We start from the raw sequence: 23,926 nt of genomic DNA, 5'->3' as shown, positions 1-23,926 counted from the left end.
GCCCCATCAACACATCAAATGGCACTCTTCAGATACAAACACCTTTGACATCAGGTGGGAAGTGATGATTCATCTGAACAAAGGAGAAACCCAACAAACACCTGGCTCTCTAGGTGTTGCACCTATCCCTCTCACTACAGAGTCCACTCATGCAGTAGTGTACTTAGTCTTATCTAGTATATATGTTGGGTTTTTGAAAAGTACACCATGCATTTGTCTACACTTTAGTCATCCTTGTCTAACCTAAAAAGATTGTGTAACAGCCTTGTCTTGAGACATAACCAAGACTGACATACAGAGAAAACTTTCGGCAACACTTCCAGACATACGCACCAGCAAACAATCTTCTTCAACCGTGGTGTGCGGAGTTCCTTGCCTGGAGATCACATACCTATTGCCTTTTTGAACGACTGAAGAATAGACGAGTGGAGGTGGCAAGATCCTCCATCCTCATCATCGCAAATGTCATAGTGCTGACATGTTTTATTCATGCTCATCTGTCGCCACTTGGCGATGTCTCGGGAAAAAAGGCCTGTATCACTGTCAGCTTGTTCTATCAGTTACGTGAACAGAGTTGTACATCACATATTTGAACAGGAAAGACACCTTGAGGAGTTCAGCAAAGCACACAGCGATTGGCAAACTGATCAAGTGATTCCGGGTTCAACGAGAGTCATCTGAATCAGGATTCAGATAGGACTCACATGGGAGCTCTCATAACTAGAAAGTCAGCTCAGAGAGATTCAAAGAGGGATCCCCAGGGAGTGTGGGTGCTTGTTTACCAGTGACTATACACTGTGCTGTCGAGGAGGCCAACTGCTTGTAAAGAAGAAGCAGAAAACACAGACACATGAGAAACACTCTCATTCTGTCAATCACCCCCATACTACAAGAGACTGTACTGGCTTGTAGGGAGGGGGAATGGTGTGTGAGAGAGAAATGACGTATTTACCTGTTTTGTTTAATATTAATAGTTAACAATTATTAAAGGCGTAATCGAACTGCCATTATCCCTTGTTTGTGCGCTGTGACCTCACACGCCCAATACAATAGCCACAAGAAGAAAACAAGGTAGCTTATGATGCCTCGATCTGCCGGGGAGAGGTGGAACCAACCCTGACTATGCAGTTTTGGGGTTTCTATATAAAACCCTTGCATTTCTGTATTATTTGGGCTCTCAACGTTCACCTACGGGTGGTTGACCAGCTCCACTAATGCAATAATTAATCGATATTAAAGGATGATTGAAGAAATTGAAAGTCTCTTCTCCCTCACTTGGTTAGAATTTTCGCGACAGGTGTCACTCACAGAAAGAGGGGAGAAGAGAGGAGAGAGATAGTGAGAGCGAGAGAGAGATATCATTATGAAGAGGAAAGAAAGAGGACAGATGCATGATGTGACAGCTTGCGTAAGAGAGAAAGGGGCCATAAGCTCCAAATGTACTGAACACTACTATGCACTACTCTCTCCTAAGAGACAGCCTAAACTCTGGCTAGCTGGGAAACAGAAGCATTTCAACATGTACATTTAATGGAAATGGAAGATGTAGCTATATTTCATGTTGAAAATAAACCTCAAGGGCTCTAGAGGATGGTGAGCTAAACCATCATGGCTGAGTGATTGTCCTGGGTTAAGTGGCCTGATGCAGTTGTCATGTTTGCTGGATTGCTGAAAGTGTGTGTGTTTAGGGACATCCATCCATCACTGCATAGAGAGGCTGTAGTGGGGCTGGAGGGATGGGCAGCTGTGGTCATAGGAGAGGAGGGGCCAGGCTTGCTGGCTGTAGTGGGGCTGGAGGGATGGGCAGCTGTGGTCATAGGAGAGGAGGGGCCAGGCTTGCTGGCTGTAGTGGGGCTGGAGTGATGGGCAGCTCTGGTCATAGGAGAGGAGGGGCCAGGCTTGCTGGCTGTAGTGGGGCTGGAGGGATGGGCAGCTGTGGTCAGAGGAGAGGAGGGGCCAGGCGTGCTGGCTATAGTGGGGCTGGAGGGATGGGCAGCTGTGGTCAGAGGAGAGGAGGGGCCAGGCGTGCTGGCTGTAGTGGGGCTGGAGGGATGGGCAGCTGTGGTCATAGGAGAGGAGGGTCCAGGCTTTCTGGCTGTAGTGGGGCTGGTGAGATGGGCAGCTGTGGTCAGAGGAGAGGAGGGGCCATGCATGCTGGCTGTAGTGGGGCTGGAGGGATGGGCAGCTGTGGTCAGAGGAGAGGAGGGGCCAGGCTTGCTGGCTGTAGTGGGGCTGGAGTGATGGGCAGCTCTGGTCATAGGAGAGGAGGGGACAAGCTTGCTGGCTGTAGTGGTCCTCCATCCTCCTGGAACCCATGGCTCCACATCAGATCATTGTTTAATGCAGTTATTAATGATCTATGTGATGACATTGACTGACAGTGCCAGGGAGATTAGTAATTCTCTGCACAAATGAGGCTGCTTTATCGAAAATGCCAGCCGGATCTCAGACTAGACGTTTAGATAGTAAATCCATTACACTCAAATTAGAATGATATGTTTACGTGTGGTATGGTTGCATAAGACAGAAGGTTACTTAACACAGTTTGCATGACATAGAAAGTTCTAGATAACGCATTGCAAACATCTCAACCAGGCGGTTGAGTTGCCCAATTAGGGTAAACTCATTTTCTATTGGAATTTGCATAGACTTTTTAAATCATCTGAAAAAATGAAACATTAATTAACATTATGTCTGCTTCAGTTACTTATAATTGAAGACTAGCCTAGTTAAATGAGGACGGACTATAAAAATGAAACATTAATTAACATTATGTCTGCTTCAGTTACTTATAATTGAAGACTAGCCTAGTTAAATGAGGACGGACTATAAAAATGAAACATTAATTAACATTATGTCTGCTTCAGTTACTTATAATTGAAGACTAGCCTAGTTAAATGAGGATGGACTATAAAAATGAATAAAATATAATATATTTGCGTGTCAAAATATGAATATTCAAATACACAGTTGAAGTCGGAAGTTTACATACACCTTAGCCAAATACATTTAAACTCAGTTTTTCACAATTCCTTACATTTAAGCCAAGTAAAAATTCCCTGTCTTAGGTCAGTTAGGATCACCACTTCATTTTAAGAATGTGAAATGTCAGAATAATTGTAGAGAGAATGATTTACTTCAGCTTTTATTTCTTTCATCACATTCCCAGTGGGTCAGAAGTTTACATACACTCAATTAGTATTTGGTAGCATTGCCTTTAAATTGTTTAACTTGGGTCAAACGTTTTGGGTAGCCTTCCACAAGCTTCCCACAATAAGTTGGGTGAATTTTGGCCCATTCCTCCTGACAGAGCTGGTGTAACTGAGTCAGGTTTGTTGGCCTCCTTTGCTCTTACTCACTTTTTCAGTTCTGCCCACACATTTTCTATAGGATGGAGGTCAGGGCTTTGTGATGGCCACTCCAATACCTTGACTTTGTTGTCCTTAAGCCATTTTCACACAACTTTGGAACTATGCTTGGGGTCATTGTCCATTTGGAAGACCCATTTGTGACCAAGCTTTAACCTCCTGACTGATGTCTTGAGATGTTGCTTCAATATATCCACATAATTTTCCTGCCTAATGATGCCCTCTATTTTGTGAAGTGCACCAGACCCTCCTACAGCAAAGCCCCCCCACAACATGATGCTGCCACCCACGTTGGGATGGTGTTCTTCGGCTTGCAAGCCTCCCCCTTTCTCCTCCAAACATAACAATAGTCATTATGGCCAAACAGTTCTATTTTTGTTTCATCAGACCAGAGGACATTTCTACAAAAAGTACAATCTTTGTCCCCATGTGCAGTTGCAAACCGTAGTCTGGCATTTTTTATGGTGGTTTTGGAGCATTGGCTTCTTCCTTGCTGAGCGGCCTTTCAGGTTATGTCGATTTAGGACTCGTTTTACTGTGGATATAGACACTTTTGTACCTGTTTCCTCCAGCATCTTCACAAAGTCCTTTGCTGTTGTTCTGGGATTGATTTGCACTTTTCACACCAAAGTACGTTCATCTCTAGGAGAAAGAACACGTCTCCTTCCTGAGTTGTATGACGGCTGCGTGGACCCATGGTGTTCATACTTGTATACTATTTGTACAGATGAATGTGGTACCTTCAGGAGTTTGGAAATTTAAAAAAATCTGGAGGTCTTGGCTGATTTCTATTAGAGTTTCCCATGATGTCAAGCAAAGGGGCACTGTGTCTGAAGGTAGGCTGTCACGCCCTGGTCAAAGTATTTTGTGTTTATCTTTATGTATTTGGTCAGGCCAGGGTGTGGCATGGAGTTTTTGTATTGTGGTGTGTTTTGTCTTGGGGTTTTGGTGTGTATATATTTGGGATTGTAGCTAGTGGGGTTATCTAGCAAGGTCTATGGCTGCCTGGAGTGATTCTCAATCAGAGGCAGGTGCTTATCGTTGTCTCTGATTGGGAACCATATTTAGGCAGCCATATTCTTTGAGTTTGTCGTGGGTGATTGTCCTATTTGTCTTGATGTCCTTGTTTATGTTAGTTGACACAAGTATAGGCTGTTTTCGGTTTTCGTTTCGTTTATTTGTTTTTCGTGTTCGTGTTTAGTTCGTGTTTTACGTTTGTCTAATAAACATGGATCGCAATCGACACGCTGCAGTTTGGTCCGACTCTCCTTCATCACCACTAGAAAACCGTAACATAGGCCTTGAAATACATTCACAGGTACATCTCCAATTGACTCAAATTATGTCAATTAGCCTATCAGAAGCTTCTAAAGCCATGACATCATTTTCTGGAATTTTCCAGGCTGTTTAAAGGCACAGTCAACTTAGTGTATGTAAATGTCTGACCCACTGGAATTGTGATATAGTGAATTAGAAGTGAAATAATCTGTCTGTAATTGTTGGAAAATTACTTGTGTCATGCGCAAAGTAGATGTCCTAACCTACTTGCCAAAACTATAGTTTGTTAAGTGGTTGAAAAGCAAGTTTTAATCACTCCAACCTTAGTGTATGTAAACTTCTGACTTCAACTGTATGTAAATAATGTGTTTACTGTTTATATGCTCATAATACCTGTAGAATGACATGCACTGAATAATATTATGAAACATATTGAAGATAACAGGCAGACAGTAAATATTGATATGAATATGAATCTATTTTTCAATTTGCACAGACAAAAAAATCTATTACAATATTTCTCCATTGTCCATTATAACTAGCTTTGGCTAAATTGCATTCCTATAATGGGCAACTTAACCGCCATATATTTTTCAAGAGTCCCTAAAATTATAATGCAACATTTGAATAATTTCATCATTACAAAATTATGTTTTAGAGGTCAACAACATTTAAATTCTCGTAATTTCCCATTTGATTCACAATTAGTAGTGAAAATGTGATTAATGAGGTTCGGTTTTGCTTACGTTCACCTCATGGTTTTCAACCAGCTTTGAATATTTGTTTACAAAAGTGTGATAATGAAAACCACATGATCATTTTAGTAAATGGCATTAGTTGAGATGTTAGAATATGCCAAACAAAATCCATATGTTTAATTTATTTCAAATTGCTTGTCAAAATTAGCAGCAGCCCAGTTGAGCTGCCTGTTTTATGGCAAAAACGAAAGTAGGTTGGTTGGTCGGGCTGGATGGGTCGGTGTATAATGCGAATGTCTAGCAACCCAAAGGTTCCATGTTTGTATCTCACAACTTTAGCATTTTAGCTAAGTAGCAATTTTGCAACTACTTACTACTTTTTAGATACACTATATTTACGAAAGTATGTGGACACCCCTTCGAATTATAGGATTCGCCTATTCCATCCACACCTGTTGCTGACAGGTGTATAACATCGAGCACACAGCCATACAATCTCCATCGACAAACATTGGCAGTAGAATGGCCTTACTGAAGAGCTCAGTGACTTTCAATGTGGCACCGTCATAGGATGCCACCTTTCCAACAAGTCAGTTCATGAAATTTCTGCCCTGCTAGAGCTGCCCCGGTCAACTCTAAGAGCTGTTATTGTAAAATGGAAATGTCTAGGAGCAACAACGGCTCAGCAGCAAAGTGGTAGGCTACACAAGATCACAGAATGGGACCACTGAGTGCTGAAGCGTGTAGCGAGTAAAAATGATCTGTCCTCTGTTGCAACACTCACTACCGAGTTCCAAACTGCCTCTGGAAGCAACGTCAGCACAAGAACTGTTCATCGGAAGCTTCATGACATGGGTTTCCATGGCCGAGTAGTCTCACACAAGCCTATGATCACCATGCGCTATGCCAAGGGTCGGCTGGAGTGGTGTAAAGCTTGCAACCATTGGACTCTGGAGTAGCGGAAAAGGTTTCTCTGGATTGATGAATCATGTTTCGTCATCTGGCAGTCCGACAGACAAATCCGGGTTTGGTGGATGGTACTATGGTACTCCCAAACACAGCCAGATGTGAAACAGCCTGGATTTGAACCAGGGACTGTAGTGACACCTCTTGCACTGATATGCAGTGCCTTAGTTCACTGCGCCACTTGGGAGCCCCAAGGTCTTGTGAGCAAGACCTTTAAACAGGTCAACATTCACAAGGCTGTGGGGCCATACAGATTACCAGGACCAACTGGCAAGTGTCTTCACTGACATCTTCAACATCCCTGACCAAGTCTATAATACCTACATGCTTCAAGCATACCACCATAGTCCCTGTGCCAAAGACAGAGAAGGTAACCTGCCTAAATGACTTCTGCCCCGTAGCACTCACATTGGTAGCCATGAGGCCCCCATTAACATCGACGGGACTGAAGTGGAGTGGGTCGAGTGTTTCAAGTTCCTTGTTGTCCACATCACCAACAAACTATCATGGTCCAAACACAACCAAGACAGTTGTGAAGAGGGCATGAAAAGATTTGGCATTGGTCCCCAGATCCTCAAAAAGTTCTACAGCTGCACCATTTGAGAGCATTCGGACCGGTTACATTACCGCCTGGTATGGCAACTGCTTAGCATCTGACCGGAAGGCGCTACAGAGAGTAGTGCGTACGGCCTAGTACATCACTGGGGCCAAGCCTCCTGACATCCAGGACCTATATACTCGGCGGTGTCAGAGTAAGGCCCAACAAATCTTCAAAGACTCCAGTCACACAAGTCATAGACTGTTCTCTCTGCTAGCCCACGACAAGCGGTACCGAAGCGCCAAATCTAGGAACAAAAGGCTCCTTAACAGCTTCTACCCATTTAGCCATAAGACTGCTGAACAACTAAACTAATCAAATGGCCACCTGGACTATTTACATTGACTCCCCCCTTTGTTTTTACACTGCTGCTACTCGCTGTTTATTATCTATGCATAGTCACTTTACAATTTACCTCGACTAACCTGTACCCCGCACATTGACCTGTATATAGCCTCGTTATTGTTATGAACATTTATTGTATTACTATTTGATTGATTAGATTTTTTCAACTTTAGTTTATTTAGTAAATATTTTCTTAACTCTATTTCTTGAACTGCATTGTTGGTTAAGGGCTTGTAAGTAAGCATTTCACGGTAAGGTGTTGTATTCAGTGACAAATAACCTTTGATTTGAAGTCCAAACCATAACCTTAACCCTGACCCTAGTTAACTTAAGCCACCTAGCTAATGTTTGCATTAGCCACCTAGCCAACATATGTCAAAACAAATTGCAATTTCTAGCATATCATATGAATTGTCATTCGCAACATATCATACGAAATGGGTAATGGACAACCACAAATGAATACATAACATAAGAAACATAACATATGATACTAATTGGAGAGTCCCGGATTTACATTTACTATGTTATGTCTACCCTCGAGTCCAGGTTGAAAATGCATAGATCTGCTATGATCAACTTCTAACCAGCAGTAGTTTTGTCATGGTCGTTGAAAGAACTGGACCACGGTGCAGCGGTTCTTTTATTTAGAAAAGATGCCCAAAAAAACAATAAACACGACAAAAACAAACCGTGACGCTAAAGGCTATGTGCATTAAACAAAGTCAACTTCCCACAAAGACAGGTGGGAAAAAGGGCTACCTAAGTATGGTTCTCAATCAGAGACAATGACAGACAGCTGTCCCTGATTGAGAACCCTACCCGGCCAAAACATAGAAATAAAAATAATAGAACATAGAATACCCACCCCGAATCACAGCCTGACCAAACCAAATAGAGAGGATATCTAAGGTCAGGGCGTGACAAGTTTGGAGAGCAGCATGACATACAAAGGCTAATTTTCATCAATGTTATATTTTAAATATATTAAAAGAGTACAAAGATAATAATACCACTGCCTTACAATACCATCTGTCAATACTTGTAATTACCCATAATTATGGTCCATAGGATTCTGGATGTACTGAAGGAGAGGAACACCTATTTCTCATACCTATTATTTTCCTGCAATTTCCTCCCTAAGATTGTCGCATTCCTGCTGTGTTTTCTCAGAACCGTGTTCTCTGTTCTCTATGGAACATAATGGAAAAAATGTATAATGTCCGATCCACCCCTAGACAATTATAAATGTAACAGAAGTGTGACCAAGTTACTATTATTCATGTCACAAAGCAAGTCTCAAGTCACAGGATACGAGTCTCAAATCGAGTCCCAAGTAGAATGGGTCGAGTCCAAGTCGTACATTCTAAGAGCAAGTCAAGTTTGGTCACAAGTTCTCAAGTTAAGTCACAAGTCAAGTAAAAACAAATATCTATACATGCAATGACTTGTTCAACTCCACATGTTTGTCTATTTATTGAGGCTACCAGACAACCCCTTTCATTATTTTGTCTACAAAATGTAATTGATGATGTAATTGTAAAATAGTGTCCTTAGGTGTAAGGGCGTGACATCAGCAGAATGCAAGGCAGGTTGACGTGCTCAGTGTCGATTTATGTACTGGTCTTGGTGATCCATTGTATCAAACATGAAACAGAAATGTCTAAGTGTTGGAATAAACGTTACGTGGATGTAATGATTGACTGCTAGCAATTAGGATTAGATGGTATACAGTATATATTTACAATGTAGCCTATGCATTTAAACGTGTGAAAGAAAGCAACAACAAGCATTTAAACAAGAGAATAAATCGCTCTCCATTGGCTGACGTTTGGAGAGCAAGTGGAGACGCCCACAGTAATAAATCATTTAAACAACATATTCGAAATGCAAACTTAATAAATAATGATCAATTTCAAGGAATTTTGACATAGGCCTCCTAAAAGACCAGTAGGCCTGTGCTCGTAATTGTTGCTTGATGCCTCATTGCAGGTGAGCTTGCAACGTAAACAGTTCATATTCTTGAACATCAAACATTTTTGGAGCTGCATATTTATTCATTCTGGCAATCATCTCTCCCTACAATTTGTGCTTACGATTCTATAGCTCTCCAAAAGAATCAGCAATCTGTTCCAAAACTCATCTGATCTGTGTTGATTGACAGTTTGCTGGTCCAATCAGCAAACTGTGCACTTCACTAGCCATTCTATTGCACTTTTTTTTTTTGGGGCACGGGCGATGTTGTGGCTAAGGTCTCGGCCTTCGCGGAGATTGATCCACAGACTGTGCCACAAAATAAGTGACATAATGTTACAAAACATGGCCATATAATTTAAAGTCATCAGTCTTAAGTCAAAGTCGAGGCCCGAGTTTTGAGGCTATAAGTCCAAGTCAAGTCTCAAGTTATTTTATTTTATATCAAGTCGAGTTTCAAGTCATCAAATGTGTGACTTTGCCCTCAGAACAGCCTCAATTCGTCAGGTAAGTACTCTACAAAGTGACGAAAGTGTTGTTCCACAGGGATGCTGGCATATGTTAACTCCAATGCTTCCCACAGTTGTGTCAAGTTGGCTACATGTCCTTTGGGTGGTGGACCATTCTTGATAAACACGGGAAACTGTTGAGCATGAAAAACCCAGCAGTGTTGCAGTTCTTGACGCAAAACGTTGGGCCTGACACCTACTACCATACCCTATTCAAAAGCACTTAAATATTATGTCTTGTCCATTCACCCTCTGAATGGCACACACACAATCCATGTCTCAATTGTCTCAAGGCTTAAAAATCATTCTACCTGTCCCCTCTCCTTCAACTAAAATGATTAAAGTGGATTCAACAAATTACATCAATAAGGGATCGCTAAGGGATCGCTACGATCCTCCTGGTCAGTCTATGTCATGGAAAGAGCAGGTGTCCTTAATGTTTTGTACACTCAGTGTACAGTTTCATCTTACTCACTTCAGAATTAATTCAAATGTCATTCATGACTGGAGATGGTATTGACAACAACTCTGTCTTGTGGACAAAGAGTCTGTGAGGTCACAGATATGCAGTCATAACGTCATACCATTTAACATCTTGTACCATTTAACATCTTTGACTAAAGTAAGCGTAAATAAGATTGGCATAACTTGACTCATGTCAGACTAGTTTGTTCAGAACACTGTTAGCCTGTCTAGAAAGAGCTACACTAACCACACGGCTGAGGGTGGTTGCTCTAATGGCAGTGAGATTTTTATCAAAAGCCCTCCGAACAGATAGAGTAGTGAGAAACAAGTTTTGATTCTGACCAGAGTCTCAAAGATGCACCAGACACTCTAAACACCACATATCAGCCTTTGGCCAGACTGCAGACACTATCAGCTGTTCTACTGCTACAATCATCATATTCCTCCCAGTCCTATACATGTAAATTGTGGATTATGGGTTATATTTTTTATTTCTTTCACCTTTATTTAACCAGGTAGGCCAGTTGAGAACAAGTTCTCATTTAAAACTGCAACCTGGCCAAGATAAAGCAAAGCAGTGTCGACACAAAGAACAACACAGAGTTACACATGGAATAAACAAATGTACAGTCAATAACACAATAGAAAAAGTCTATATACAGTGTGTGCAAATGAAGTAAGATTAGGGACGTAAGGCAATAAATAGGCCATAGTGGTGAAATAATTACGATTTAGCAATTAAACATGGGAGTTATAGACTGTGTCTGATGCCGTAAAAGGTTGTTGAGTCATTAAGTGAGGGCGATTGGCAGGACTGTTAGGACTGAGAATGGGCACACTGGGCATCGAGGAGTGGGTGCTATCTGAGTCGCTAAGTAAAGGGCAAAGCTTACAGCACCCTGTTTGCAAACAACATATAGAGAAATCTGTAGCCTTACAACGGTTCTAAGTTAAAGAAAGACATTATGTTCTCTGGGGTTGAGGACAGACGTGTCTCAGCTCTTGAATTTCAGCTCTCTACAGAGTCATGAGAGACATGAGGCACCGTGATAGTAGCTCAGTTAATAACTAGAGGAACCATTAGTGATAGTAATGAATATTATATGTCAATGTCAACGTAAATATATTACATGAACTATGGGCAATTTGAATTTAGCCTACACATTGACCCTTGACCTTGGACAATTGACCAGAGTACGTGAACCATAAATATCATAGACATTCTGTATTTTAAAGAATGCATAATTCTGTCTATTAAATGCATTACGGTGAGCAACAGTAACGTAGCAGGGATTATTTTAATAGGACCTAAAGACTGGAGCTGACACACACACGTACGCACACGCACGCGGACACACACTCACACACCGCTCCATTCCAACTGAATCTTAATCAAATAGCAGCAATACTGAATTAAAGTTCCTATCAAAGGGCCCTGTTTCAATTGGCGGCTCTCCTCCACACCGGGGATAATTATCTCCATTATTCTATTGACGCAGGGGCCACTGGAAAGCCCTTTAATATTTGACAGCCTCTTTGTTTGCTAGCCGGCTCTAACACAGACACACATGCTTCTTTTCTCCTTAGAAGCACAAAAGTCTGGGTCTGTTCCCCCCTCCCTCAACACACACTCCCACACCCCCATATGGGTTTCATTGCTGTTGCTTGAGGCTCATCTATTTTGCTAACTAATTCACAGCGATCAACATCCCTGCCAATTAATTAGGCAATCAGTCTGGAGCTCAAGTCACTGACACAGAATGAGGTGTCCCTCTCTGCCTCACATTGCCTTTACATGTCCAATATGAGCCCTTCATGGAGCTGATGGTAATGGGCTCCTAGAGGTCCCTATACACTGCTACACTCACCAACAGTACTAATGCTGAACACAATTAGTCCTGTCGATGGCAATCGAACCCATTTTAAATAAGCTTTGGTCAGTTCACCAGCGCACATTATAGCATTGTAGAAGTTTTCATAATCCCCCTGAACCCCTCACTACTTCCAATAAACACACACACAGATCTCTTTCTCTCGCTCTATAAATTAACTCACGCCATCAGAGAGGACTAATAATGCTTAGTAAAAACTCATCAAGATTCCAATATGAACAGAACAGTTATTTCAGTTTAGCGACTGACTGCTCATTAGATTGTTGATTCTTAGCCACACATTTCCCCCTGCTGGATGGATCCGATAATAAATGGATCCAAAGCCAAACCTGTCCAGATCAGGGTGTTGGCTACATGTGCCGGCCTGTGCATGAGGTGGGCCTAAGATGAAACAATAGGCTCACGGTACATCTCATAAAACTGCCTAAATATTATTTATTGAGCTAATTGTATCACTTTATTGTAGCCTTGGCTCAGTCCATACCTGTATCGCAATTAGGCCTAAAATATTTTTTTATTGAACGTGGTTGAATAATTTGTTTCACTTCAATTGGAAATGTCCACTGAACAGTAGTAGCCTATCAACTATTGCAGATTGTTCTTTGCCCGGAAATATAATTGATTTGATATAGTGCAACACAAGACAAGCTATACAAAATACATTTGTAATCTTAATTAATGTGTTATCTGGTTTATATGCCAGATGTTAATAAAGAACAACATTTCCATAAAATTAAATAAAAATCTGTAGCCTAACAAGCTATTGAATACAATAGCTAATATAATGTTAATAGCTAATGTATGGTTAAATATATTAATTGTTCATTGTTAGTTGTATTGAATGCAATAGCTAATACATTCTTAATTGTATTAATTGTTAATACATTGTCAATAGCTAATACATTGTACGAATACATTGTAAGCTATTGAATACAATTGCGAAAACATTGTTAATTTATGTTTTATCTGGTCAATGTGCCAGATATTAATTTTAAAAATACAATTTCCAAAAGGTTACATTTATTTCCATAAAATTCCTATATCAAATATACTAGGTACAAATCAAAATATGCAACTAAACACCCTAAATCCTGCTTCTGTTTTCCCAATCAGAGTTGTTGCAGTTACTTTACTATCTTTCCAATAAAATACTTTCTATGGAAATAACTAATTTATTGTTTATGGTAGAGTTCAAATATCTTTTGAAGATTACTCTTCAAAGCATTTAAAAGTGCAAGCTCCACCAAATATCATGCACCATCATCATAAGCCTTCTTTCACACCTTTTGGTCATCAAATAGTTCCCATATGCCTACTTTGCTGTGTCTTTCTTCAGATTCTTCTAAGAAAGAAGTAGGCTAGTTAGAAGTCTATGAATCTCTGTATTTAAAAAATATATATATATTTTTTTAATTTATTTAACCGTAGCCTAGCTAGTCCCTCTTCAGAGAATATCTATCATACAGCTAATAATCTCTAGCCTACACCTATACAGATAATATCCAAGAGATGCTTAACACAAGGAGACTGCACAGGCCTTCTAAAAATAAATGGGCCAATTCCATTTCGTCTCTATCATGTCATTGCAATGTAAGAGGAACCAACAGAAAGCTGTAATGTGTGTGATTATAAGGTTGATAAGACTGTCTCATTGTCTTGCGAGAAGGCTCATACAATTATTTGTTATCAGTGATGGTATAAAATAAGTTATAATTACTGTGGTTATAATGAATGATCAAACATTTTAGGCCTATACAATCTGAGCACTGACATTTCATTTTCGTAAAGAGAAGTTGGGTCAGCTTTCTAGATTTCTTACCTAGGTGATTAAAGAGATGACTTCCTCTTCTTATGACCCATCTAATAAAAAGGGCATTGGATTGATTAAACCGTGTGTTGTTCATTCCTCCTTCCCATTCATCAAAGCGCAATGTTCAGCTACTAATCTGCTTAACTAATTTTATCGTGATTCCTTATCAAAGAGATCTCTGATACATAACATTCAGTGCAGTGCTATTCAAGTTTTAACACCTTGCCTACTCCAAAGAGCCGTTGGTTTCGATTGCCTACACAACGACCTTGGCCTTTGAACTCTCTGTTCTCCCGTGGATCGCACATTCACTTCAAAAGACCGAGGCACGACAGAACTCTTCAAGAAAGACACAGGGTTGTTATAAGTGTTCTCACTCCAGCAGACAGCATCTCACCTGAGGTATTCACAACGGGAGAAGGAGCTCTACCCTATCTATCTGTCTCTCACGACAAGAGCTTCCCTGGATTCAATTTTACAGGAAAATAATACATTAAAATAACTTGGAATTATGGAAGGACTCACTCTGGCTTTCTTCTTAGCGCTTCTGGTGGACTCGATCTGTGTGGTTGGAGCAGAGAATTTCCCAGGGAACCGTGAGGCTTTCTTCCACGGGATTCGTAGGTTTCCCCCGCCAAGCGGAGGTCACAGGCACCCTGTTCGTCACTCGAACAGGTTCCCACTCTACATGATGCAGCTCTACCGGACTCTACTCGAGGGAGACACCGCCAGGACGCCAACTGTTAGCGCCGCCCGGACCAACAACGATGACAACCCCCGCCTTCACGACTCTGACTACGTACTCAGTCTGGTTGCCAAAAGTGAGTATTTTTATTTTACAAAACACTTCGTTTATATCGTGGATTTTATTCTGTTTACAATTAATTATGTTTTGGAGATGTGTGAAAGCACTTTTACGCAACATAATTGGACACACTAATTCAATGTGAAGTCATATTTGAACTATTATGTTTGCATAATTAAATTCACCCTCAGTAAACATAGTAATTATTTTAGCACTTGGACACCTTATACAATGTTTATTGTGAAGAGCCTTCCATATGCATAATTTCAGCGGGTATTATTTAAAAGTGTGTATACTAGCCCCAGGCTGTCTGTTATAACAGTGTCAGGCGCGGAGCAATACACAGTGTGACAGTCACAACATTCTACTTGATCAACTGCTCATCGCATGTCAAAAGAGGACGTGTGAAAGCTGTCTTGTGGCACGCATTTTACTTGCTTGCCGTGGACAACAATAAAAGGCATGTGACACCATCTGTGATTGTAATGAATGGGACATAGTCTGATAGTCACAGAGGTGAAAGAGAGATGATTGCACACTTTCATAATCCTAGTCTGCCCTCTGCATCATGCATTGCAAACTGATTTTCTATGTTATCTCCCCAGGTTGTCACCAGATCGGTGGGAGGTGGTCTGTCACCTTTGACATGTCCTCCATCTCTGCAAGTGACAAGGTCCAGCGCTCCGAGCTGCGGATCCGCCTGCCTGCATTCTCTGCCTCTAAGCGTGTCACTGTGGACATGTACCACTCCCAGAGATGCTCCTACTCCAGCCCGCCATGCCCAAAGGAGAGCCTCTTCCTGGGCCACCTGAAGGCAGAGCCAAGCTCTCTGACCTCCACATCCAACTGGAGGGTGTTCAACGTCACCGCCTTGCTCCACTACTACTGGCTGCACCAGAGAGGCTCCGCACTTGGCCAGGAAGTGCCCAGGCCAGTGGAGAGAGAGGAGGAGGAGGGGCAAGAGAGGGTCCTGCACCCCACAGCCGACCGGGTCATGGTGGTGGTCTTCTCCAAGCACCAGGCAGAGAAGCGGGCTCCCACCCTCATCCACACCGCTGAGCACTCCAAGTACGTCACTCTGGACTGGGAGCGAGCTAGAGCTGGGGCCGACCCTGCTGCCAGCGTAGAGGTAGAGGGCGGAAAAGGAACCAGTCGCAGGAAAAGGCATGGGTACCACCAGAGAGCAGGAGTGGCTGGGGTGGCCCCTGGTGTGGCCCCCATGGAGGAGAGGAAGGACCCATTGTGCAGGAAGGTGGACATGTGGGTGGACTTTGACCAGATTGGCTGGAACGAGTGGATTGTTTACCCCAAGCGCTACAATGCCTACCGCTGTGAGGGCAGCTGCCCTACCCCAGTGGACGAGACCTTCACCCCCACCAACCATGCTTACATGCAGGTAAAATTGCCAACACTACATGATCACTGCTGAAAATAATGCTTGAAATAGAGCCTTTGATTTGTTTCATATTACAATATTGCCTTTTCCCCTTAGTTTATGATTTCACTTGCATTAACATGTCTCTCTTCTCTCTCCAGAGTCTGCTGAAACTTCACCACCCAGACAGGGTCCCATGCCCGTTCTGTGTGCCCACCCGCCTGGCCCCTCTCTCCATGCTGTACTACGAGAACAGTGAGGTGGAGACGCGGCACTTTGAGGGTATGGTGGTGGAGGAGTGTGGTTGCCACTGATCAGCCTGTGTGCCAACATGGACACTTTCCATCCCAGGTAAACACCACTCTGTCCCAGCTTCTGCTCTCAATGTGCAGGCCTCAGGAAGAAAGTTGAGGTGCAAAGGTGTGGGCTTACTCTGTGAGTGTAGTCTCAAAGCTCAAGGCTTTTCTACAAGGACAGCTGCTGCTTTCAGCCAGTACACTATGGTTATACTGGACACTGTAGCAGACTGAACACAAAGCACTGAAAAAGATCACGAGAATCGTCAAAAAAGGATAAAGAGAATGACTTATAATGTATAATGTATAAGGAGTAATGATTAAGGCAAAAGCCAATACAAGGACAACGCAGACTCCTTAAGGGCTTTAATTCCTCTGTATGACCCAGTGTTGATACAGTATTATTTTAAAATGTAAATATTTCATAAGAGTAATGTATTTTTTTTAAAGGACCGAAGTATGTTTGTTTAATAAATCCTCAATTAATTGCAGTCCGCTTCTATGGTATATTCTCTCAACACGTAATAGTAGAGAGAACACGCAAGGATGAAATAAAAATGGATGACAAAGATATTTTTTTGATGTTATTATTCAGCTTCAGTTCCTCTGGAAAAATATGAAGCAGAATGCAGCCCTAGTTTTTCCATCAACATATTAGCCTACACCAGGGATGGGCAACTGGCCCTTTTGTAGGCCTACGAATACATTTTTAGGAACTAACTTAGGTTCTCAACTTACTGTTGAGAGTTAGAATGGTAGAATACACAAAGGTCAAAAACTATCTAAACTTGTAGTAATCATGGTCGAATTACCGACCAGTGGGCCCCCATTGATCATCAGATATCATATTAAAAACTGTAAACATTTGTTTCCACCCTATGGCAAAATGTGTAGAATTGTAGGAAATTAGCTGTAAAACTGCTCATGTTTCTCTCTGCCCCATGGCAAAATGTGTAGAATTGTAGGAAATTTGCTGTAAAACTGCTCATTTTTCTCTCTGCCCCATGGCAAAATGTGTAGAATTGCAGCCAACTTGCTTTAGAACTGAAACAAACAAAAAAAATGTGGGCGAGGAGGCTGGAAGGGATACAACAGATTCTGCTAGGGCCGGCTCTAACTGAATGTGTGGGTATGCAGACCCGTGAGCCACTGTGTCCCCCCCCATGATGAGTCCCCATTTTTGTAGCCCATCAAAGTTGACCACCCCTGGCCTGCACCAATACTTAACCGCAACAAATTCTGAGAATGCCATTGGGGTATACAAAATTCTATTGGAGAACACTAAAACATAATCCAAAGGCTTTATCCTTCAGACAGGACAATGAGTAAATAACATCAAATCAATGGACGGAGGAGTGATGAAATATTGCATGTTCGTGTTTTCTTTTCCTGAGCGATTAGATTTATGCCTGCAGATAAATAATGCAGCACTAGGAGGCAATCTCTTCATCCCTTTTATAAGCTGTGTTCATTAAACGAAGGAGACAGCTTAAAACACACAGCAAAACACACGTTCCTTGTTATCCTCAAGGCTGCAATACTCCAGCAGATCCATCAAATGGCTAAATGTCCATTTCAAATTGAGCATCCTTCCCTGCAAAAAAACAAGATGAAAACAGTGCAGGAAAATAGAAAACAGTCATAAAAATGATAGACACTAATATATAACACGTGTATGTATGTATGCGCACACACTCACACACCAGACCTTTACCTGCACTCTTGTCTGGTGGTGGAATGAGGTTGTTGGGGGGTCTGTTTAGGGTGGGCTGTGTCAGTGGTTGTGTTGTCTGAGAGGGGGCTGGTTACCCCTGGGATATCAGGGCGGCAGGGAGTGGTGCGCGCCAGAGGGGCGGTTCGACACTCAGGGAGGAACTTCCTGTGGTAGATGATTCAGGTGGCTGGGTGGGTTTGGTGGAGGTCGATTGGAAGTAAGAGAGATTACAAACAGGGTAGATGAAGGCAAATAAACACCAGATATTAATAATAATAATGATAAAAGAATAAACATGTTAAATTAGGCCTATTATTATTGTAGCGATCATCCCTATATGAGCTATGTTAATGTCCAACAAGTGAGTTAATTATTGGCATGATGTGTAGGGTGTTTGCGTTTCACGACAGCAACCTGGGTTCGCTACACTGGTGTCAGAAGTGGGATGGCGTCCGTGTGGCCATTAGACCGCTGAGTAGTCGAAGCATGGGACATGCCTTCCCATTATGAGCCACACTGGTTGAATCAACATTGTTTCCGCTTCCTTTCAACAAGTGAGTAAACCCTATTGACGCGAAGCATAGGGTATTTGTCTTTCACGCCATTGATCAGGGTTCACTTCCCTGTCCCGCCATTCGCTACATTGTTACAACGATGATGACTATTATTAAAATAATATATTATTGTATTTTCTATAAGGCTATTATTATGATTGAGTTTCACATACCTCCAGGGGTCATACTGAAGAGTGTCCCTCCTGGTGTTGTAGAATAATAATCTTGAATAATCACATCGTTGATGACGGGGCGGGTGGTCGGGATAGCCTGACTAGTCGTTTGACTCCCAGTATCCCCGAAGACATCCTTTAAACTACGAATACAAACCAAACAGCTGTAAACCATGCCCTTTGAACAAGACCAAACGTATAGCAGATGACAGACAGTGCGCAAATTTCACATCTAAAGGTCAGTTTTTCTCCTTATTCCATCTTTTCGGATTACCTTGCCCTCCACGTGCCTCCAATACTACTACAAAATAATTTAGCGTAAGTGCTCCTCAAAACAACGTTGAAAGTACCGCAGAAAAAAACTGGACGTCATCCTGCATAAACCAAATAAGGGAGAGTTCACAGGGAGTTGTAGTTTTAGCCTAAATAACTGTAAACTGAATGATAAAATTATGATTGTTAAAAAATATATAAGGTTTTAAATATTCCTGTGAGAGTACATGGATAGCCTTAATACGTAGGCCTATGTCTTTGAAACAAAGGATAAGAACCACTCTGCCCGATAACTGTTTTGCACCAATGTACTTACCTTTATACACATACATATAGATTTACAATTGACATTTACAAACGTACATCAATTTACATTTGATTCTCAAACACATCAAAATGTGTAAGAGAACACATCAGGTATGTTCACATCTTTCTTTAGTCATTTCTGTAAATGGTTGGAGCTGGTGTACAGAGTAGATGACCTATACATATCTTCATGTCAGAATCAAATCTGATTGAAACAAAGGCTTGAACACATATTCACGTTTGTTTTTCCTCTCTCCATGACAAAAAAAAAGAAAAGAAAACCATTTGAAATACCTACAAAGCCTCTACATTCCCCACGATGTGGCCGTTTACCTATACTATAGTCTAGTTAATATGCTTAAAGAACATCCATAACAACTCTATAAGGGTGCATAGCATTCTAATTAAATATATTTTGTCATATATTTATACATATATTTTCATAAAACATTTTCTGTGCATGTGTGCAGTTGCATTCCTTAGTATAGAGTAGTATCATATTGCGTTAATATTGTCACGTTTCCATTCTAAAGGATTATAGGTGATCTCTATTCTTTGCAACAGTAATTTTAAAATACTCTTTAAAATACATGATCATTTCCATGTCCTCATGTTGTGTCCCTAGTTTTAAAACCATGTCCATCTCTCCTCATCAACCTTCTGAACACCACAAGCACACACACATGCACACACACACTGGCGGAGTCTACAGTTCTCACAGTGCAAAGGCTTGTGGACCGGCTCAACTTTCAGTTTGATCTTGTCAACCTCTAAACCCACATACACAGATCCCCTTCATCTGAGATGAATCAAACATGCTGTACATCCATTTTAAATACCTTTCAGGACTATGGTCTCTATATCTCATCCATATCAGGTATCAGTGTCTTGTTCTTGTGGAAAACCTGATTTGATAGATTGATTGACTTATCAATTGCTGATTGAGACTCTCACTTTTCTTCATCATTAGCCTATTCAGACCCAAAGCAGCAACATAAGTCAATCAGCTACACTGCTGTTTTAAGATAAATTAGGTGACCTGGAGAGGTGAGGCTTAAAGACCACGGACCTTTCACCTAGGGAATCCACCAACATACTAACTAAAGGATACCCTTTTATAATTACACCTCACCTGTTACCAATGACCCCTCCACCACATTCTCTCTCACACACACTCTCTCACACACACACACACAAACCCAAACTGATTCCGCAGCACTCATGTTAACACCCATGGTTCTCCTTCTACAGAGGGCTCTGATCTCAAAAACAGGGCAAAACTTGGATCCTCCTAGAACTGAAACCTGAGTGGAACAAGAGTGAATGATAAGTGATATGTGATATATGTGGCATAACAGATGAGGTTTTAATGTGCACTGATTGGCAGGGAATACGTGTCGGTGACGTGTTACTAATCTATTCACTAAATCATTCATAGTCACATTCACTCCAACCACACTACATACATATATAGTAAATAAATGCTACCATGAGAGATCCATTCCTAAGATTCAATGTATGAAGTTAGCATATCCTGGGTAATATCTGCTACATTAAGTGCTGGACCAAATCATTTTCCGAAACCTTTACTATTTTGCCCCCCAGCTGCTGCTGCGCTAATCCAGTTATCTAGTCTGTGATACCTCTTTGTAACACCAGGTGGCAGTGCCACCATGCTAATACAACAACATGAAGATCAGAGGAACAGAGGAGCTACCATTACGAAATGTCAATCGTGAATGCATTGAAAGGATCACATTTGTGAGGGGAAAACTGTTTGCATACCATCTTGAATTGTACCTTTTGTATACATGCATGCTTCTGATTTGTCTGCACCAATTTCAGAGAGAAATGCTTTAAATGCTACCATAATGTGCAGATACAGAACACCCACCCTCCCACTGTACACACACACACACATATATATATATATATATATCCCTTCTTGTCTGATATTATTGCTGTGGCAGACACCAAAGTACATAATCTGAGTCCGACCAGGCTTCTCATAACAACTAGGGCACAATAAATGAATTACTGTATGTGCGTGTGCATGTGTGTATTAAGGATATGTGTGAGTGTGTGTGTGTATGCATTTATGAGGTGTGTGTGTGTGTGTCTATAAGTTCACAGTACAGGGTACATGGGCTCAGGGGTCAGTGTTAAATTGGGCGATCACAGTGCTATCTGTCAGTCTGTCCTTACTTGCTTCGCTATGCTAGTCTCTAGCATTCCATCTAAACCTTCACATTTACCTCCATCTCTTTCCCATGAATATGAATATCCACACTGATCATTAATCCCCTGTCTGCTTCACCCCCTCAAATCAAAAGCACAATTGAATGTGAACCACAAAAGGGCGATGTCGTGAGGTGCTATAGCCACAGCAAACAGAGAGAATATGAGAGAGAGCGGTGGATGAAGCTGTTTGGGTAGAGATTTAAGTTGGAGCTACAGGAGTTGATGGAGAGGAGTGTGGTGTCAACATGGCAGAGGGGGGGATAGGAGGGGAAGGGGACCCCATGCTACCGTAAATCTGGGATGTGTTGGGCATTAATGTTAGAATACACTGGCTGCCACGCAATGCTATCAAGTGACAAACTTTTTTTTTTGTTCCCATCTGGAAAAACATTCCCATTGTCTGAATAAAGCACACCCTCCTAAAACAGGGGGAGGAAGCTAGTCCCTATCAAAGCCAGACAAAGTGGAACTGGGGTGAACAGAGCTAAAGGAACACGAGAAGCGCGTTCACAAAGGAAAGACGTCACACACAGACAGACGCTCCCGAGGAGGGGAGCACGGTGAGTTTCTCATTCCCACATTGAGCACACTGTGACATCACAGGAGCACTGACCAATCAGGACACGGCTCAGTGCCAAGCCAGAAGCGAGAGAACACATGCGGTAGAAATACACACACATACACACACAGACACACATCCACAGAGCATAGTGCATATATCACATAGAATAACAAGGAAATAGGGTCCAAGTGAAAGAAGCATTGGTAAACTCAGCATTGGATTGACTGTATCATAGCAATCTGAAGACGGAAAAAATATTAGCTTTTTTGGCAGTAGTGTTACCAGACTCAACTTGCTAACACCAACCAATCCTTTTGGGCGGGGGGGGGGGGGGGGTCCTTAAACTCGTCCCTGACCCAGTCAGTCCTGGGTCGGCCCCATAACTTGTACCAATTGAGTTTGTAGATAATGACAGTTCAAAGGTCAATGATCATGCACCAGCAGTCAATCATGCAATTACAGTTGACAGGAAGCACTTTTTTGTTGCTTTTTTTCTGGTTGGATTTTATGACGTTTTTATAGAAAAAAATCATGCCCTACTCTAGTTAAGTATCTTTGTTTTATGTTACAAAACTACAAGTAGATCTCCTTCTCGTTTCTTGTTGTTGTGGCGATCCAGGGTCATTCTGCAGATGATGTTGTGTTTGTATTTGTTGTTTGCTGATCTTAGTCCTTCTTTCAGTCTTCTCTAGTCTCCTCCTTGTTGTCCTCTGTCACCTGGCGTTTTGTTTGTGGAGGATGGTTTGGCAGTGGATGTCCGGTTCTACGGTACAGAGAAAAAAATGATTTCAGTAAAAAGGGAATTATTTTCAACTATTACAATCTCATCACATTTAAAGAAAGGGACAGAGGTGTATACATACACGAGGAAGAAACAATATATGAAACCATTTTTCCCCCAGTTGATTAAATAAAAAATGAGCAAACCTTAAAGATAACCAGAGATGTATTCCCATTCAAAAGGGATGAAATGTAATGTACGCCATCCAGGCTCTGATGAGAGCTGGCAAACAAAGATTCTTTCATCTTTCACTTTTATAACATTATTGCAAGGGGAGTAGTGTGCAGGGGTTTGTCGTTTACAATAGCCAGTTTAACTTCAACCTTCTCTGGTTCTGAGGGGTCTGATAGATACTTCTAAAAGCATCTATCCAAGCACTGCAATATGTGCTTATGTGTCCCATACCTTGAGGTCTGGGTATGTGTGTTTCAGTGTTTTACTCTCCGCAGACTGTTGCGCTTCACTGACTGAGCACCCTTCCTCACATCCACCCCCACCTACAGTACAGCAGGGAGGGAGAAAATACACAGAGGAGTTAACACTGATCTGCGCAACGTGCATTTGTGAGCGCGTGTGTGTGCATCCATGTATCTATTTGTGAGTGTTTGAGTCTATATTAGGGGAGAAATAGTCGTGCAGAAGAGGACAAACTAACCTCCCTAGTGACAACGTTTCCATGTTCGTCCACCAACTGCTCCTCAGCCAGGAACTCAACAGCATAGTCCTCTTTATCAGCATCAATCTGTGTCAAAACATCAGGATAAAACACATAAAATAACCACATGACATTAGTACACAGGTTTACAAACCACACAACACAACTTTGCCCCATTAAGCCAATTTCAGATAATGACGTGACATAACGTCAACATTTGGGTTTTGATGGTTGGAATTTTTATGATTGAAACCAAATTAAAAGATTGTCCTATCTATCGCAGGCATG

At 41.7% G+C, this 23,926-nt stretch overlaps 2 protein-coding genes and 1 long non-coding RNA gene across 8 annotated transcripts in view; 1 reads left to right on the top strand and 2 right to left on the bottom strand.

Moving 5' to 3' along the window:
- Positions 1 to 15,319: 15,319 nt before the first annotated feature.
- Positions 15,320 to 16,416, top strand: LOC109873585 (nodal homolog). The gene is made up of 2 exons (XM_031809064.1): positions 15,320 to 16,104; positions 16,245 to 16,416. Exons 1-2 carry the CDS (start codon positions 15,355 to 15,357, stop codon positions 16,395 to 16,397), a joined length of 903 nt encoding a protein of 300 aa, XP_031664924.1. The 5' UTR covers positions 15,320 to 15,354; the 3' UTR covers positions 16,398 to 16,416.
- Positions 16,417 to 16,737: 321 nt separating this feature from the next.
- On the bottom strand, positions 16,738 to 19,129 carry LOC116358252 (uncharacterized). Its single transcript, XR_004206144.1, has 3 exons — positions 18,821 to 19,129; positions 18,094 to 18,280; positions 16,738 to 17,973 (listed from the first exon to the last, which is right to left on the bottom strand). It is a non-coding gene; the product is annotated as an uncharacterized LOC116358252 (long non-coding RNA).
- Positions 19,130 to 19,383: 254 nt separating this feature from the next.
- The window catches only part of LOC109873584 (ankyrin-1), a 102,229-nt gene continuing 97,686 nt past the window's right edge, over positions 19,384 to 23,926 (bottom strand). For 3 of the 6 annotated variants that reach the window (XM_031809058.1, XM_031809063.1, XM_031809062.1), the window contains 3 exons: positions 23,639 to 23,725; positions 23,389 to 23,480; positions 19,384 to 22,965 (listed from right to left, as the gene is read on the bottom strand). In XM_031809058.1, the coding sequence (XP_031664918.1) occupies positions 23,412 to 23,480; positions 23,639 to 23,725 (156 nt within the window). In that variant the 3' untranslated portion in view covers positions 19,384 to 22,965; positions 23,389 to 23,411. The remainder of the gene's footprint in view (positions 22,966 to 23,388; positions 23,481 to 23,638; positions 23,726 to 23,926) is intronic. The other 3 variants (XM_031809060.1, XM_031809059.1, XM_031809061.1) reach the window with 1 other exon arrangement.

This window comes from Oncorhynchus kisutch, linkage group LG29 (assembly GCF_002021735.2).
Source record: "Oncorhynchus kisutch isolate 150728-3 linkage group LG29, Okis_V2, whole genome shotgun sequence".
Classification (NCBI taxonomy): domain Eukaryota; kingdom Metazoa; phylum Chordata; class Actinopteri; order Salmoniformes; family Salmonidae; genus Oncorhynchus; species Oncorhynchus kisutch.
The sequence above is the reverse complement of the archived record's forward strand: the minus strand, read 5'-3'. Positions and strand labels throughout refer to the sequence as shown.

Bases quoted from the DNA above. Each gene is read 5' to 3' on its own strand.
- LOC109873585 (XM_031809064.1), top strand. From the start codon at position 15,355: ATGTCCTCCATCTCTGCAAGTGACAAGGTCCAGCGCTCCGAGCTGCGG. The intron at 16,105-16,244 runs GTAAAATTGCCA...TTCTCTCTCCAG, and splicing joins CCAACCATGCTTACATGCAG to AGTCTGCTGAAACTTCACCA.